This window comes from Harpia harpyja, chromosome 14, assembly GCF_026419915.1.
Source record: "Harpia harpyja isolate bHarHar1 chromosome 14, bHarHar1 primary haplotype, whole genome shotgun sequence".
Classification (NCBI taxonomy): Eukaryota; Metazoa; Chordata; class Aves; order Accipitriformes; family Accipitridae; genus Harpia; species Harpia harpyja.
This window is the reverse complement of record NC_068953.1, coordinates 28,992,490-29,009,246: the sequence shown is the minus strand read 5'-3', so window position 1 is coordinate 29,009,246 and position 16,757 is coordinate 28,992,490. Positions and strand designations below refer to the sequence as shown.

Sequence of the window (16,757 nt, the reverse complement as noted above, 5' to 3'; positions counted from 1 at the left end):
TCATCTCCCAGGTCAAAATGAAGGAAAGAACAAAAGGTCCACATGACACTGTCCATATATCACTTGCAGCCTCTGGCACTGGTTTAGCCACACCTTCCCTCACCCCTTTGAAATCACACGGTCTGCATCAGGGAGCATCTGCTTCTGGAGACAGTGAGTAGGGGAAAGCTGATGCCAGTCTGTGCTGTGATCTGCTCTTTGCCTCACACTCTTGGCTCTGTGCCTGTTCTTGCCTAACTAAAGAAATACCAGGATCAGACCTTTGGCCTGCAGCATCTGTGCTGATGAGAACTTCAGGGATTAGTCACAGTATTCAAACGAGCCCTCCTCTCCCAAGAAAAGGCCAGATTGTGTCTGCTATGCAGTGGCCTATGCCAGGGAAATTGCAGAGCTTTGCCTTCATCACAAGTGGAGCTGTGGAGGCTACTGAGTGTGAACACGAGAGGCAGAAGAGCTATTCCATATTCCTTAGCATGGAGAGGCAGGGACATATTAAAAATCAACATAGGGGACTTTCTGCCTCTTCTATTTGCCCTGGATTTTTTTCATGCAGCCTCAGTCTAAAACAGAGTATTATAGTAAAACAATATCCCAACAGTAACTTTAGAAAAGGACCAAACTAATGAGTGTACATAGACCTTGGCAATAGTTCGCGAATGAACCATCCATCTCCCTACTGCTAGTGCATCCTGCAGTTTCGTTTGCTTTCCAATTGTCCATGGAGAACAAATGATGAAGGGGTAGAAGAGGTAAACAGAGACATCTGTTCATGCCCATTTCTAACCAACACAATCTCCTACTCAGTCACGGGGGAGAGTGTGGATTCTGACAGTGAGTCAGAGCCAAAGGGAGGCGGTGTGAGAGGTGGCTTTGGTTTGGTCTATGGAGGGAGGCAGCTGTAACTCAAACACTGCATACTGATGAGCTGGAGCAATTTCTCTGTTTCCCTCCTAATTAAAGGGGGGGTTTGCTCCCCAACCAGTCTGCTGTGGGCTGTGTGTTGTACACTGTGGCTCCAGTAAGCTAAGCACTCTACTACAAGGAGCTGAAAAGTGGGACCCCCCTCAGAAAGAGCAAAGCTACAAAGTGCTTAAACTTAATTTTCTTCCCAGTCCTTTGCCTCTCTCTCTTCTCCAGCATTGTTCAGTTGTGGAAGATACAGAAGCCCTGATTTAGAAACTGAAAACAAAATGACCAACCTCAGTCATGAGATGTGATAAAATATGCATTATATGCAGTATCACAGTGAAGCTTCTATATATCTGTGAGATAGAGAAAGTACTGATGGCAAAAGTTTGTGCTACATGTACTAGTAAATAAATGAGAACTCCACAAGAATACAATGTGCACATAACTAATTTCTAGGGTAATAGTTCATTGGATAACACAACTTTCATCTGGTTGGGGTGGCAATGGATAAATTTGCTACAAATCTACTCTTGTAAGCAGTGTACAGCAGGAGAAAATAATCAATGTATTGTGTAAAAAGAATTCATACATACACACTGGTGCCTCTTAAGAATTTGTCTGTCATCTCTGAAAGCTCCATTTTTGTTATGGTCCACTAGGCTCTAATTAAAAATATTTCCTAGAATGGTTCTAAAAATTACTCATTATTTTGGTCTTATTAGTGGGAGATGATTTACAGGTGTATCCAAACAAACTGGCAAAACCCATTTGTTCCTGCTTCTACGCTGACAACAATATTATTAAAATAAATGTATTACAAAACCATAGTTTAATTTACACAATTACTATAAATAGAGCTTTTACTAGGATAGTAGTGGACTGATATGCTTTCATTTTAAAATTAGCTAGATAGCCTGGCATACACAGGAAAAGTTACTCAGCACACAAAAAATTCCTCTTCTTTGTGTGGTATAGATGAAGCTTTTCCTTAATATTTATCTGGTCTGTGATAGACGGCTCTGACAGAAAAGCTATCAGAGTGAATCTCCACCATGACACTATTCAACAGACAGAAGGAAAATGAAGAAAAGTACGATATTATTCACAAAATAATATTCAAACAGTACAAGTATGTATGCAATGTATTCCTTATTCTGCTCTGCTGAAATCAAAGTGAGTTTTGCTATAGGCTTGAACAGCACTTTTTCTCTTGAAGCACTCAGCTCCATGAAGGATATAGTCCTTTCAGTTCTGCAGGGAAAATTCAGTATCAGCTATTTATGCAACAGAAACAGTATGAATGCTATGAATAATGAAATATTTTACGCTGAATCAGTCATAACTTCTCTGAAAGCTTCTTGCTGCTTTCCACTGGTCATTACGTGCAGATTCCACTCTGTCACTGCACCCTTGCCAACCGTAATCATTGTTTCAATAACTGTCCTAAGTCCTTCCCAATATTCAACCTGTTCAGTGATAACAGCCTGTGCCTCTAGCAGGTTGGGGCAAGCAAGGAGAGCTCAGCTGTTTGGGCAGCATTTGCTGGATGTTGACAATCAAACCATAGCTGGATAAGTTGATACCACCATTGGATCTAATTCACAAGCCACCTGTGTAACTGTGATCCTATGTCATATGATTAATTACCTTATGCTTTCTGTACCAACAATGTTTGTCCATTCATTTAATTGCAAAAATGATTTTAAAGCAGCTTGCAATCTTCAGAGGGCAGGTAGGCTTTCTAGAAAGATTTCTGAAAGCCTTTGAACAGGATAGAAACATATCATGAGGCTTTCACTCCACAGAAGAATTTGCTCCCAGTACATCAAAGTACAGCATTCATAGTTAAGAAAGTAGAGTGATAGAAGGTAGTGGCATTTTGCCCCAGCAGGGTAATTATCAAATGTGATGCATTTCAGCTGAACACACATTTTATATCAGTTTTTTACAGCCTCTCTTTGATGCCTCTAGAGCTCTACTTTCTGAATACGTACTGTAAAAGGTAGGCAGTACTTTTTCTCCTCTTTCATATATAGGTATACATTGTTTTTGGCTTTCTGGGTTCTGTGTTACATATTATATTTAGCATATGGAAAGCTTTTAAATATGTATTACATAATATTGAATATGTGTATTAAAACATGAACTTCTTCTTCCTTGCATTTGTGTGTGTGTGCATGTTTTTCTTGCACCACACTGCCCCTACATCCTTTGTAACTTAAAGCTAAACCTAATAACATCATTCACTGCAGAAGCAAGATACTTTCCCCTAGAGTAGGATACAATGATGATGACATAATGCTGTGGTTTCCAAATCCCAAACCAGCTGTTACTGGAATATGCATTCAAATTTACTGTCTCTGCATCTGTGTGAGAGGCACAAAAGCTTGTGACTCGATTCAGTAAATGATTTATTATTTTGAATGTATAATTCAGGGACACAGCTTATGCATGGCTTCAGCCACAGAGTGGGGAAAAGTAGTCTAGGCTGTTTCCTACTGTAATAAAACAGAGACAGGATATAATCCATCTGCACAGACCCAGTTGGTATTTTCCACCGACTAGCATGGGATCTGCTCACTGATTTTGGACTGAGGAAACAACTGAAAGCTGCCAATTTTTTTTATTGTTTCTTCTCTCTGACAGACATTCATACTAATTCCTTTATCTGCTATAAATAAACACAGCTGGGCATCAATCCCCTAGCCCGAACTGCACCAAGAAACACAGTACCTATTTAAGTATTACTGGGTATGTTATGTTGTAACTTTTAGTTGAATAAAGGTGACAATAAAACTGCTGCCGTGCTTGTGGATACTGCAAGAAGCTAAGATTCTACTGTGCTTGCTGTTCTTGAATATTTGAGAATATTAGCTCAATAAATGGTCAGCTTTAAATTAATTTCTCAACAGCAAGTCTAAAAAAAGAATACCGCAGAAGTAACTTGAGACCTATGAGAAAGCTTTTTCCACTACAGTAAGTTGCTTTGATGGAATACAAAATCTATCTCTGCATAAATCACTCATTTGCAAGGCAGGGTCTGGATACATCAGTTGATAGTCTTACTTTAAATCCAGACTAAATCAGACCTTTGAAACTCTTAACCTAATCCCTGCCCTCTGTACTATGTCATCATGGCAATTTGTTTCCAGGGTTACAGTATTTATTTACTCAAAGTAAAGCCATTGTGAACAACTGCCCTGAATTTTAGGAGGAAAAACACATCCCTAGTGTAATTCCATTATCTGAGTGGTCTTGCGTCAGGAATGAATTTAGCCTATTAAGTTTTGGCACAACACTATCACTGTGGGCAATATCTGCTCAAGCCATATTATCTTTATTTGTAGAATGACACTGAAACCACTGTGCTTGTAATCAACCGTTTCTTTATGTGCATCTTTCTTTAAACATACAGGCAGCCAGAGAAATAAATGTACAGGCAGCCAGAGAATAAAAAAATAAACTTGTCCAAATATTCCAGAATTCAAGGACTTCTTACAGAAAATGAAGGGATAATCTTGGTCAGAGATATAATGAATTCTTTAGAGAGGAGGTGCAATCATGCACTGAATGTGAATCACGATCCACTGGATTTTTTTTAGCCAAGTAATTGATAATCAATCTGTACAGTTACAGTTGCACCAATCAATCATGTATCTGCAATGGTCCCTATCAAACAAGCCAGCAGAAGTCATGAAAGACCATTGCCAGTCCTATCTCTGTGACAGGCTGATTTATTAAGCTGAGAAATTGCCCTGACGTAAACAAAAACTTTTCAGGCTAACTCAGACCAGGAATACTTCAGAAAAATGAAAGGGTTGTGCAGAGCTTACGCAGATAAGCCTTTCTTCTGTAGCTCTGCTTGTTTTAGTAGAAAGGCTACCAACAGTTAATATAAACGAGTTAGTAAAAGCCAGGAGAAGTGTGTGAGAAAACAAAGCAAACCAAAACCAAACAGAACAAAACAAAAATCCCAAACCAGGCTGTTCCTAAATCCCTTTTCTGGAAATTTTATAACAATTTTACAAAATCTGCATAGCCACAGACTCTAAAATGGATCCAGGAAAGAGTGCTTTAAAAACTACTCCTGTGCCAAGATGTAACACTTTCCATAGATGGGAGGAGTTCTACTTGGTAGAAGACCATAGCATTAGGTCTCGTCTACTCTAGCTACTTACAGATGACAGATTAAAGGTGCTGAAGTGCTGGATTCTTTTTGGAAAATGCAGATACCTGATCCACCTCAATATAACTTAGCAAAACCCTAATCTTCCCCTGACATAAAGCCATTGAAATCAAGCGCACTTCACAGGTGTAGAAGTGGAATAATCCTCTAAATACATACCTGATAAATAACCTTTCCTTCATTAGATGGAAATATTAAAGCTGTATGGAATTCAACACTGCTATAATGAATAATCAATCATTTAGAAGTACAGCTTTGACATTTTGAATGAACAAGTCTGAAACAGGACTCATAAGAGCAAGGAAGGTGAAAATATAATTATCATTGTTGGTAGAGTAAGAGCATAGCATTAATAACACTGTTGCATAAAGTATGTACTCTCACCCAGATAGGAAACTCCTTCTTCTGGTGTGATTGTTCCATATTTAACCATCATCTTCACAAAATCAATCAGGGTTTTCATGATAGTTATTAAGGTCTCTTTCTCTTTTGCCTCCGTCTCTGTGTGAGGGGATAGAGCAAAACTAGTCAAAGACTTCAGGCAACTTGGAAAAACTCAGTTCTGCAAACTCTGCACAAACATCATGCATAAAAAATGACCTACTCACTAAAAAGAAAATGCTGTGCTGGATTAGCAAAGACAACTCCTATATATGTTTCCCTTTAAACTGCTCCTGCAAAGTACAGCTGAATATACTTTAAAACTTCAGGGTTCAGTTCTTCTTTATAGCTTTTTGTCTTGAAGGTCTATGTTATGGAAGGCAAATGGTATTAATTCCATTTTACAGATAAGAACACTAAACACACTGAGATGAAGTGACTTGACAGAGTTCAAACTGCTGGTCAGAAGATACAGGCAGAGTTTTCTACAGTCTCTGTCTTTTTCTTTTATTTGTCTGTGAAATACTTAGTAGACCAGTCTGGCTCTGTATGAGGAATATAGCTCAGAGATCCTTTCTCCTACAAGATCCATGGTTTCAATGACAAAAATATGAAGTGTCTCAAATGAGATCGTTACCGTGCAGAAGACCATGACTCAGGTACTGGGACAACATAATATTACATGGTTGGGAGGATCATGACTCCAGAATAGGATACAAACAATGATTTTTCATTATAAAAATCCATCCTTCTCGCCCATATGTATCTCTGACTCTCTTCACGATCACCGCTTCTTACCTTTCTTTTTTCACTGTGTTTATCTGCTGAACAATATTACTGCTATTTCTGCATTAGCAGCATGAAATTCCCCCATCACACTGTTACGCAAGCTCTTCCCGCACCCCAGGTTATCACTGAAGGACCCAACCGAGCTAGGGGCACTGTCAGACAGGGACAGTCAGAAACATACTCCCAGCCTTGGCAGAGGGCCAGCCCCTTTAGAGAGCTGCTGAACAGGTTTTTTATTGCTGCCTGCAATTTAACACACATCTGTAGGATGCATTTGAATCCCCTCTCCTCCAGCTTGATACAAGCCAGCACGTGAACAGCATAAAGCAGGAGACAAGGCAGAGATGTGCAGCCAGTGGGACCTGGTTCTATTTGCTTGATAACCTGTTAAACCCAGCATGCCTTTCTGCTTTGTGAGTTGAAAAAGGAGAAGAACTAGCATGCAAAACTACCATGGGAAAATGAAAAGAACAGGAAGAAGAATATGAAGTTGGTAGGTTGGACTTGAGCAAAATATATCCTCAGGTTTTTCATTCTAGCTCTCCACTCAGGTGTTTACGGGGGCAGTCTGGAGCAAGATTAAGGCTCCTGCAGGACAAGGAATCTACAGAATAAATTGTAGCTGATTGTGCTGGAGAGAGCAGAAGGTATACTGGCTGCAGAGAGTGAGAGTGGGTGTGTGGTAGAGCATGCTGACAAAGGGGCTGTGGCAAGGTGCCACAATCTTGCCTGCAATAACTGGAAGGCAATGATGTCTAGCACCGGAATCGGAAGAGACGTGCAGAGCTTTCATTGCAATAAACAGCAAACCTGTGGTTTGTGAAAAGGCTGGGAGGCTCAGACTCATTTACTGGTACCATCACTGTCAGGATTCTACTGTAGCTTATTTGTATCTCTGTTGGCTTAGAAGACATGAATGTTACTGGAAAGATCTCTGGAGAAAACAATTTGCCAGTTTTTCATCATGCCCTTATGGGAATGAAAAGAATTCAGGACTCGTGAATCATACAGCACAAGATGGGAAGGGCTATCTAGGTCCCACAGTTTGCAGTTCTGAGTGCTGTTCCTCCCAATATTTTGCCATACTCAATAAAGCACATGGTCTCTTGCAACTAGGAAAGCTGTGGGGAAGGGAAAGGAGTAGGAGAAAACAGAGAGAATCTTAATTTTCTAATTTTTTTCCTAAATATTCCTGTAAACACATGATGAACTCACCTGAGTTAAGACTTTTTAATAGTGCATAAAAGTTTGGAAAATATTGGAGGTCTTCAAAATTATCTTCAGAAGGCAGCTCATTTCTTCTTTCCAAGATATTAGATGATGACCATGTGTTATCCAGTGTATCATCAATTTCTCCATTAATGAAACTATCCTGACCAGCTTTGCTTGGTGTCTCCACAAAAGACATAAAAAAATAATATCTATAAGCACAATGCTTTTGGTGATAGAGTTAATAGAGCAATAAATACCATCATAATCTTATGCCAACATTTTCCTAATTACAAAGTGAAGACTATACTATTTTCTCAAAGCTATTTCAATTTGGCATCTGGCTTAAACCTCAAAGTAACTCATGATTAATTTTTCTGTCTGATGGAATTTCTTTAAGAACACCTTTAGTTTCCAGATTGAACTAATTATTCCCTAAAGCAAAGCTGTGTATTGGTCTACTTGTACCATTAGGCAAGTGAGTCAAAATGATTAGCTAAGAAATTACCATTCTTTCCTGTTGCTTTTCTTTTGTATCACTGTCTGCTCTGCTTGGAGGGTAATAAAAATCTTCAGACTCCTTCTCACGATCCTTTGCTTCATTTGCAATTAGCTGTTGTAAAACCTCTGCCACTTCATCTTCCAGGGTATAGGCCTGACTCTCTGTGATCTGTTAAAATATTTGTGCAGAGTACTTATAGAATATTGTGGGTTTCCTAGATTAAACATCAATATAAAACCTGAGCTTTGTAAATAGATTGCTTCAAATATGTTTGCTTCAAAGCTGAGCACAGCCAAATTAGGTGTAATACCTTCACTTGTGTGTGTGTGTATACATATAGATATATATACGTCTATATTTATATAAATGTGTATACACACACATACAAACACACATCAGATATGTGTGTATACACAAAAAACACCCACCCACTCATATAGCCTCCAATAGGAAAACAAACCCATATAGGGCTTAACACAGTGGAGTCCAGCTTGAAAGATGGAGCTGCAAGTGCGGAATACCTATATGTGTATATATGTGTGTGTGGGGTTATAAATACATATGTTCTGCAACATACCTATGTACAATTGAATAACTACAACAGAATACAGTAATACAGAGAGGGAAAAAGCAAACAGCTTTCTACGGCATCATCAAATTGTTTTCTCTTTGCTTCGTAACAGCGAGAATTTTACCATGCAGCTGTCCCACAGCCCCCTTTGCAATCAGTGGGATTCAGCATGCAATAGCTAATTGCAAAATCTAGTGCAGAAAAGATAAGGTTAGTATTTTAAAATATAAGGATCCCATATTGCAATGGTTAAAACCATTGAGACATCTAGAGGTCACAAACAAACCCAGTCTTCCTAAAAATCAGTAATAATGAGAAATGTATCCTCAAATAACCAGCATCAATTTATGTCTGCTGATGACAATAATTAGTAGGTGGATAGGAATGAGCTCAGACCTTTCCCCATAAACATCCAAAAGAAATTGATAATACAAAAGAACTCAGTGAGAATCAGAAAAGAAATTAAAGGAAAAATGAGGGCAGACATAGGAGGACTACAATGAGCGAATGTTTTCTCAGCATCAGAAACATTCCATGGTTTGGCCTATTTTGTTGCAAAGCCATCACAGGAACAACAATGTTATTGCAGAACTAAACCAATGTGCCCAAATGAGCCAAAAAGCTTGCCTGGAGCCTGAATCCCATTCATTTTCACTCAAGTCAGCATTATTAGCTGGACACAGTGTTCACCCAAACTGTTTTTTAAAAGAGCATTAAACCAACCCACAGAACAGCTAAATGAAGTATTAACAAGATACTTACTAGCCCCAGATTTAGAAGTTTTGAAACGATCTTGTCAAACACTCCTCTATCATTTTCCTCATAAATTCTCGCAGCAATTTTTTGAACAATGTCTTCAGCAGTCAAAGGAGTGCCATCTAATTGATGGAGGCCATCTGGATCATCTAAAAGGATTACAGTTTAACTGTGTGCTGACTGTCCTAACTCATTTGGATTAGACATCTCGTAAAAAAATATCTGCCCACATCTTTTTCTCTTCAGAACAAAGCTGCACTTTTTAGACACATTAGGAATATACTTTAATATACACTTTGGAATCCATGACATCAGTCCCACTGAAAAGTTCTTTGTGTCCATTTTTCACATCTGAAAAATGTCTTTCTGATTGGCTCTTTTGAAAGAGCAGAGATGAATATCAGGAGCATACTCTCCTGTTTACAGAAAAAATTGTAAGAATGAGAGAACACCGCTCATGTATCTGCTTATATGCCTTCTCCCAGTATCTACTTTCATTGTAGGGCCACTTAGATCAAAACAGACCATGACAAACAGCATACTATCTTCTTGTTCAGATTTCAGCAAATGAAGTTTTAATTATGTAATCATTACTTATGGCGAATAATATCACTGTGACCAATGAGAAAGTGAACATGATGAGTAAGCTTTGGTCTGTGATCAGCATACTTTGATATAATTAAAAATATCCTGAGCTAAAGGCTGCTTGCAACTCTCAGAGGACTCACTTAAACTGCAAGTCAGTTAACTACTCCTGTAGTAAAGACAAGTATTCTTTGGCCTTCAGTAACTCCTTTTAGCTTTGTGATGAGGAGAATTATCTAATAGTGCACATAACATTTGGAACAAATATATGTGATTTAGCTCTCTATAAAAGTACTTCTTGCTTTCAAACCAGAAAAAATATATTTTCATTTAAAAATATGTCCTGTTTTCCTTCCATCAAATCTAAATTGCTAAAAAACATAATGCAAATTACACAGTTGGATTTTCCTCCATGGAAGAAGAATCTGAAAATCAACAGCAATTCTTTTGTATTGTGTTTCAAAACCTACAAGCTTCCACAACTGGAAATAATTGAAATTGCACTCCAGTAACAAATAGAGCTCATGTTTAGTGGTAAGCACAACATTCATGATTGCAATCAGTTTGCAAGAGAAGTCTAACCTAAAAGTCACTGAAAGTTGATTATAGAATACCTTGGAATTTATAATCCAGCCCACTTTTAGTGGAGTCATAGTCATCCACAAGCCTGCGGTTCTTGGTGGAGTCCGCATCATCAATGGCCAGTTGCTGTTCATACAAAGAGCTTCTAATTGACTCCCTCTCCTTTTCATTCCTCTCTCTTTCTGCTACTGATTTTAGCAGGTTCAGGTCATCAACAAAGGAATAATTCCTGAACTCTGGCTTATTTTCTGGAAAATACATCAATGCACACATGACATAAAATCTTACACTTCTCTGAATACCATTATGAATATTGCTATAAAACCAGGAAAGATGTTTTACCTGTGGGAGCTATTTTCCTATTGTCTGCCTCAGCTTCAGCAATCTGATATACAAAAATAAAACAAACAAACAAAACAACAAACAGGCAGAAGGAATAAATACACTAAAACATGTGATCTCTTAATTTATCAATATCAGCAGAAGCCTTAATGCCTGATCTTCACTCTTAGTAAGGAGTTTGCCTTCATAAGTAGACCATGATTAAGCGCTTGGCACTTTTTGTCAGTACCACCGCATCCTCTGATCAGAATCAGACATTATGAGAAGCTGCGATAGACTTTCCATTTTAAGTTAAATGCCAGATATATTTTCCTTCTTCAATCCAAGCTCCCGCTATAATCCTTTAGGATGTCGATACAAAGGGGTGACACACCTGTGAGCTGTTGGAGCTAATGACCGGCTTTTGGAATGCTGGACAGTAAAACTCTATATGCCAGTTCTTAAAAATTATTGAAACTCTATTTTGTACCCAACCCCATCAATATTGACTTTACTGACAAATCTATTTTTAACTCATTTGTTAAGCCATTAGGATATTCATGGATCTGGTACCTGAAGGCTCAAAATATTATGGGAATACCCAAACCAAAACCCACTGTAAGTATTTTTTATTTCACTTACCTGTTCCTCCAAAGGTCTTTCTACACTTAATTGTCTGTTGTGTATAGCTTTATCTAGAATAAACACACACACACGTATATACTCAGTTATATGATGCATGCGACTACAAAGAGACAGCACATTTCTTCTTAATCTATAATTTTCTCCCATAAAACACGGTGTCTTAAATATGATGCCAACTGCTAGTTCTTGTAAAAAAATGCAATGTTCCTAGAAGAATGAGAATACAATTAAAAAGTCAAACATTTAAACAAAGCATGACTGTTTGGGGCAGAGGGAGAGGTTCTGCAAAAGATGTAACAGAAATGCAGATACAGACTCAGTAACCCCTTTCTGATGAGAAAACTCTTAAACCAACTGGGGAAAAAAATGCTGTAAGAGGTTGACTAAAATAGCAATAATCGGATTGGCACAACCAAGAGATTAAAAATCTCTTACATCGAGAATAGCAGGGGAGACAGGGAGCGAGCGAGTGAGACTTGTGCAGAAACTGCTGTAGAATGGATGAAAACATTGCTCGGAAAAGACTGAAAAAAATTCAGAGCTTTTCCCTCTACCGGCACCTATCTCTTCACTTTAGTATTAGACTGCAACTTCAGCGATCCAGCGCCTTCGCCCGGAATATTGTTTCTTTAGGATCTAATTGCTTTTAGCCAAGTGGAAGGAAAGTTTTGACTTTCCTCTAGCTGTGCCCTGCAAAACTTTCCCCACCCCGGCGAAAAGGTCTTAACGAAGGCGCTTACCTTTGCCCCCGGGTTTCGGGAAGCCCTGCGCCCGGCTTGCCAGCAGCGACAGCACCTGCACCACGACCGCCAGCTTGAGAAACATCCTGCTGCTGCCCAGCCCCCTCGGAGGGCGAGCCTGGCCCGGGGACGGGGACGGGGACGGGGCCGCCGCCCGCCCGCTCGCCCGCGGGGGTTCCTGCCCGCGCCGCCCCTGCGCGCCCCCGGCCCCGGCGGGCGCTCAGCGCCGCGGAGCCGCAGGCCGGCGGGCGCTGTCCAGCGCCGCGGTGCTGAAGCCGCAGAGCCGAGCCGGCCGCCGCGCTGCGGGAAAGCCGCTGCCGCGCGGGCTCGGCCCCTCGTCCCCGCGCCCGCTGAAATGGTCGAGGCCGTCCCCGCCGCCGGCCCCGGGCAGGGGGGAGGAGACGGGGGAGGGCCGCGGCCGGCGGAGCATGCGCGCCCCGCGCCGCTCCCGCGGCCCCGGCAGCCGCGGCAGCCGCAGCCCCTTCCCTCCCTCTCCGGGGGGGGGGGGAGGGACCGCCGCCTCCCCGGGAGAGAGGGGCCGCGGGGGCGAGGGGGGGGGCTTTGTGCCGGCCGCCGGGGATGCGCGAGCGCGGGGCAGCGTGGGGCGGCCTTCGCTCCTCGCCCCGGGTTGAACGCCGTGGCTTAGCCGCCAGGCAAGCTCGGGCAGCGGGCTGCGGGAAGAGGCGAGCGGCTCGACCACCCCGGACACCACATCCGCGGGGAAAGCTTTGGTTTGAAGCCAGCGCAGGAGGAAAGGCTGGGTTGCGCACGCTTTGGGGGCTATAAAAGTGAAATTCCGTCCTGCAGAGGAGGCCTACGAATCGCTCGCATCTGCTTCAGCCCTTTCCACGGGGCTGAATTGCACGGTAAAGGCACAGTCATCAATGATTCTTTTTACTACAAAGGGAGGCCGTCAAAAGTGTAATTATAGCGCATCTTGCTCTTTAAAATCTAGAACTAAAAGAAGCAGTAGCACAAATGACAATAGGCATGTAAGCCAATTCTGAACATTTTCATAAATTAAAATTTAGCCCTTGCAGACACAGAACATCGACAAATCCCTAGGGATCAGAGGAAGACATTTGCACCGTTTTATGGCAGAACAAAGGATCGCAGCGGTAGCTCTTCTCGGAACTATAGGGTCTGCTTCCAAAATGGGAGATAAATCACAGTGGTTTGTCTTCAGAAAAGACCTCATCAGTTTGTAGTCATAAAGGCATACATACAGGGGTCAGCTGACTTTGACGTCAGAAATCTCAATACTTGCTAACTGCTAAAAAAATGGCTAAAAACTCTATTTGAAGAGATGAAGAGGATCAGTGCTTTTACAACTAAAAACCAGGAACACAGTGGAACTGTTCAACCCTGTATCAAGGTATAATATTATTATAGTATAAGCTGGGAAGAACACAAAAAAATAGGAGAATGATAATTTATTGGACCACGAGCACTAAAAAAAATTGCAATTTCTTTTTTATTTCCCTGTTAGCAACCACTGTATTTAATAGCCAAGCCTTTGCATATAATTTAGATGAAACAGTGATAAAATCTGATGCTCTAGTTTACATCAGACTCACTTCTATAAATTAATCTGCGTGCGATCCCCAGATCCAAAGCAATGAAAATAACTTTCAGAAGTGCACTGATAATGCCAGAATCCTTACCTATAGTCGGGCTCCTATTCTTGGAGCTGTACCAGAGTTAGGAATTATAGGATATTTTGGATAAAAACCTTTCAAGCGTAGTTGTAAGAACAAAATAGCCTTATTTACACATTGCCTGATAACCTACACAGAAAATTATTATACTAAACTGAACCTTCCCTCTCTTCAGAAGTACAGAAGATAAGCAGTTTCCGCAAGAAAGCGTAGAGTAACCTCTTCCCCTGCCATCTTTAGCATATGTATACACACCAACAGGAATCTCAAAACTAAGAATATTACCGATATAGAAAAACGAAAAGATCAATTCTTACTTCAATGTGGCTGGATATTCTATCCCAGTTTTGTATTAATTCAACAATTCACTGTCTATCTAACGGTCTCAGTGTTCAAAAAATGTGTACTTCCTCTCCGTTTACCCTTCCTGATATTTACTTCTATAACACTTGAACATTTCCCACAATGCATTGTAAACATGCATCCATTTATAAGACTGTACACATTTACTCATTCAGACAAAAGTCACCATAAAATACAAAAGCAGTAAATGTATTTTAAGCGTGCTGAAATCAAGATAGCTGTAAAACAGTGAGATCAGAAAAGGAACTCTAATTGGTGACAACAGTGCAAAGAAGTTGCCGCTTAAAAATATACATATTTATGTGATACGTCCACATACAGCTTTTTGTGCATAACGATACGTCTAATTGTGTTCAGATGTGTTTACTTTACACAATATGCTTCTGTTTATGTAATAAATGTTTCTATTTATGTGAAATCTTTTCTATACTATTTCCCAATTCCATACGGTTTGTTATTTCCTTAGTGCTAAATCGCCTCCTGCTTTGCCAAGCCTCTCTAACAAGAAACGGTGCAGAAGGACTCTGTAGGGGCTGGGACTGATGGTGGGGAGAGAAAAGAATTCAAAACCTGCCATCATCAAAAGAGAGTATGACTGCAGTAGCCACTCTAGTTCTTGGAATTGCAAGCAAAAAAAAAAAACCAAACCACGCCAGGAAAGCCGAGCCTAAAACTTCAGAGACAAACCATTTCCCTTTAACGAAGACTTCACAGAGAGGCAATGCACTCACAGACACCTGCTGTAACTGGCAAGCAGAGAGCACACCTGCAATGCCATGCTCTGGTTTTGCACATTTGGCCCAGTACTCCTTGCTAGTGCACTGGTAAGCTTGTATGACATGTGACTAATCTCTGCTAATTATGACAAAATATGTTTAATCATCATAGAAAAATGACTGGGTAAAAGTGCTGCCTTTGTTTCTCACTACATCTCTGTTTTCATTTGGCATCATTTACATCATCTACTACTACACGCTCCTCTTTCCAGCACAGATACAATACAGTGAAGAGCATAAGCTCGTCTCATTTAGATTCTATTTTGGCTCATACACAATCAACCCATTTTCTATTCTAGAACTATTTATTTCCAGTGATGATTCATGAGCCAGAAAGAATACCACTTGCCTATCAGATGCCAAGGAGAACTTACAGGAATGGCAATTAGAATGTTTTTTATTGTGGTGAGTGCAGTTGATATGGAGCCTAGAGAAATAACTGAAATGCAGCCTTTCAGTGCTATTTTTGCAGTTGTTTTATAACCACACTTCAAGGTTTTTCATCTAGCTGATGAAAACAGAAGGCAGATGAAAGCAGAAAAAACACAAACAACCCAAGAACCCACCTTGCCAAGTTTATGCCTAGATGGTAGACATTCCTTACTTTTGTGGATTTGCTTTTTCTACTTTATCTCATATTATGCTAAATGATAACTAACTAGTCTAAGGCTTAAAAGGAAAAAAAAAATGTTGGAAGAGTTACTGGTGATCTTTATGCAAGGCATTAGATATATCTATAATAATCTGACAATAAGTCGTGTATTTTGCACATATGTGTGCACTATGAATAGTCCTCTCCATTTCAATGCAATCATCAACAGTATGAGAAATTAATCGCGCACAAGCCTGAGGGTTGCACTCTACAAGTCATTTTACATACAGCATTTATTTGTCCACCACCTAAGGCAAAGGGAAGGACTTAAGACCCTAGAATCAATAAAAATAAAAGGAAAAAGTCAAAGCTATTGAGATTTGAGCATTTATTCAAGTTCCAGCAGCTTTACGTATGCTTATTGAACTTACATTTTCAGTCTGCAAAGCTTACAAGCTTTTCTAGCTTCTACAACACAATGTGATGTCTTTACATGAGCAATTCGTAACTGAGATATTCTTAACTGACTAATTTTGTAAAATGGACTTTAAGAAATACCAGTCCAAATCTTTCCACTTGTCTTCAAGGAAATGCCAACTTTTAATACTTTTAAAACTACTGACCTCAGTTTGTTCCTATTTGGCTTTTTTTCTGATAACAAATCAATTTATAGCTTTGAACTTCAGCATGATTTTCTGACCAGATGTATGTTGGAGATGGAAGGATACTTTTTCCTCGGAAACACATGGCTCAGAAGGGATTACTTCAGTTTCTTCCCCACCCTTCCTAGAAAAAAAAAAAATCACCTTTGAACTGAAATACAAACTAGAAAATGTCAAGTAATTTTGTTTCAGAAAAATATGTATAACTGGAAAAGGCATACGTGGGTTTCTAAAACGGAATTAAGCATCCAAAACTACACAGATACAGTATTATTTTAGTCTGCTGTCTTTGGCGAGACAATTGACTCACATATTTAAGTGGCACTATGCTTTTTCTGTGTTCACAGGAAAAACAGTGAGAGAAAACCAATTCCGTTAAAAATGACAGTAAAGACTATCTGAATATATCTTGTTGCAATTGGCTCAAGGTTTCGTTACACAAATTTGGAAAGGCGTATCCTAACCAATCAGGTAAACACGACTGGGTTAGATGCACTTTTTCCCTTGTAGTGTGAAGCATCTATGGAAGT

At 40.0% G+C, this 16,757-nt stretch overlaps 1 protein-coding gene across 4 annotated transcripts in view; it reads right to left on the bottom strand.

Moving 5' to 3' along the window:
* Nucleotides 1–12,598, bottom strand: part of SCG3 (secretogranin III) — a 29,468-nt gene extending 16,870 nt beyond the window's left edge. Inside the window, exons 1-8 of one of the 4 annotated variants that reach the window (XM_052807839.1) lie at nucleotides 12,177–12,596; nucleotides 11,434–11,486; nucleotides 10,813–10,855; nucleotides 10,503–10,718; nucleotides 9,310–9,452; nucleotides 7,983–8,144; nucleotides 7,481–7,658; nucleotides 5,480–5,596 (exon numbers count right to left, since the gene is read on the bottom strand). In XM_052807839.1, the coding sequence (XP_052663799.1) occupies nucleotides 5,480–5,596; nucleotides 7,481–7,658; nucleotides 7,983–8,144; nucleotides 9,310–9,452; nucleotides 10,503–10,718; nucleotides 10,813–10,855; nucleotides 11,434–11,486; nucleotides 12,177–12,261 (997 nt within the window). In that variant the 5' untranslated portion in view covers nucleotides 12,262–12,596. Of the gene's footprint in view, nucleotides 1–5,479; nucleotides 5,597–7,480; nucleotides 7,659–7,982; nucleotides 8,145–9,309; nucleotides 9,453–10,502; nucleotides 10,719–10,812; nucleotides 10,856–11,433; nucleotides 11,487–12,176 lie in introns of all 4 variants that reach the window. The other 3 variants (XM_052807838.1, XM_052807840.1, XM_052807842.1) reach the window with 3 other exon arrangements.
* Between the last annotated feature and the right edge of the window lie 4,159 nt (nucleotides 12,599–16,757).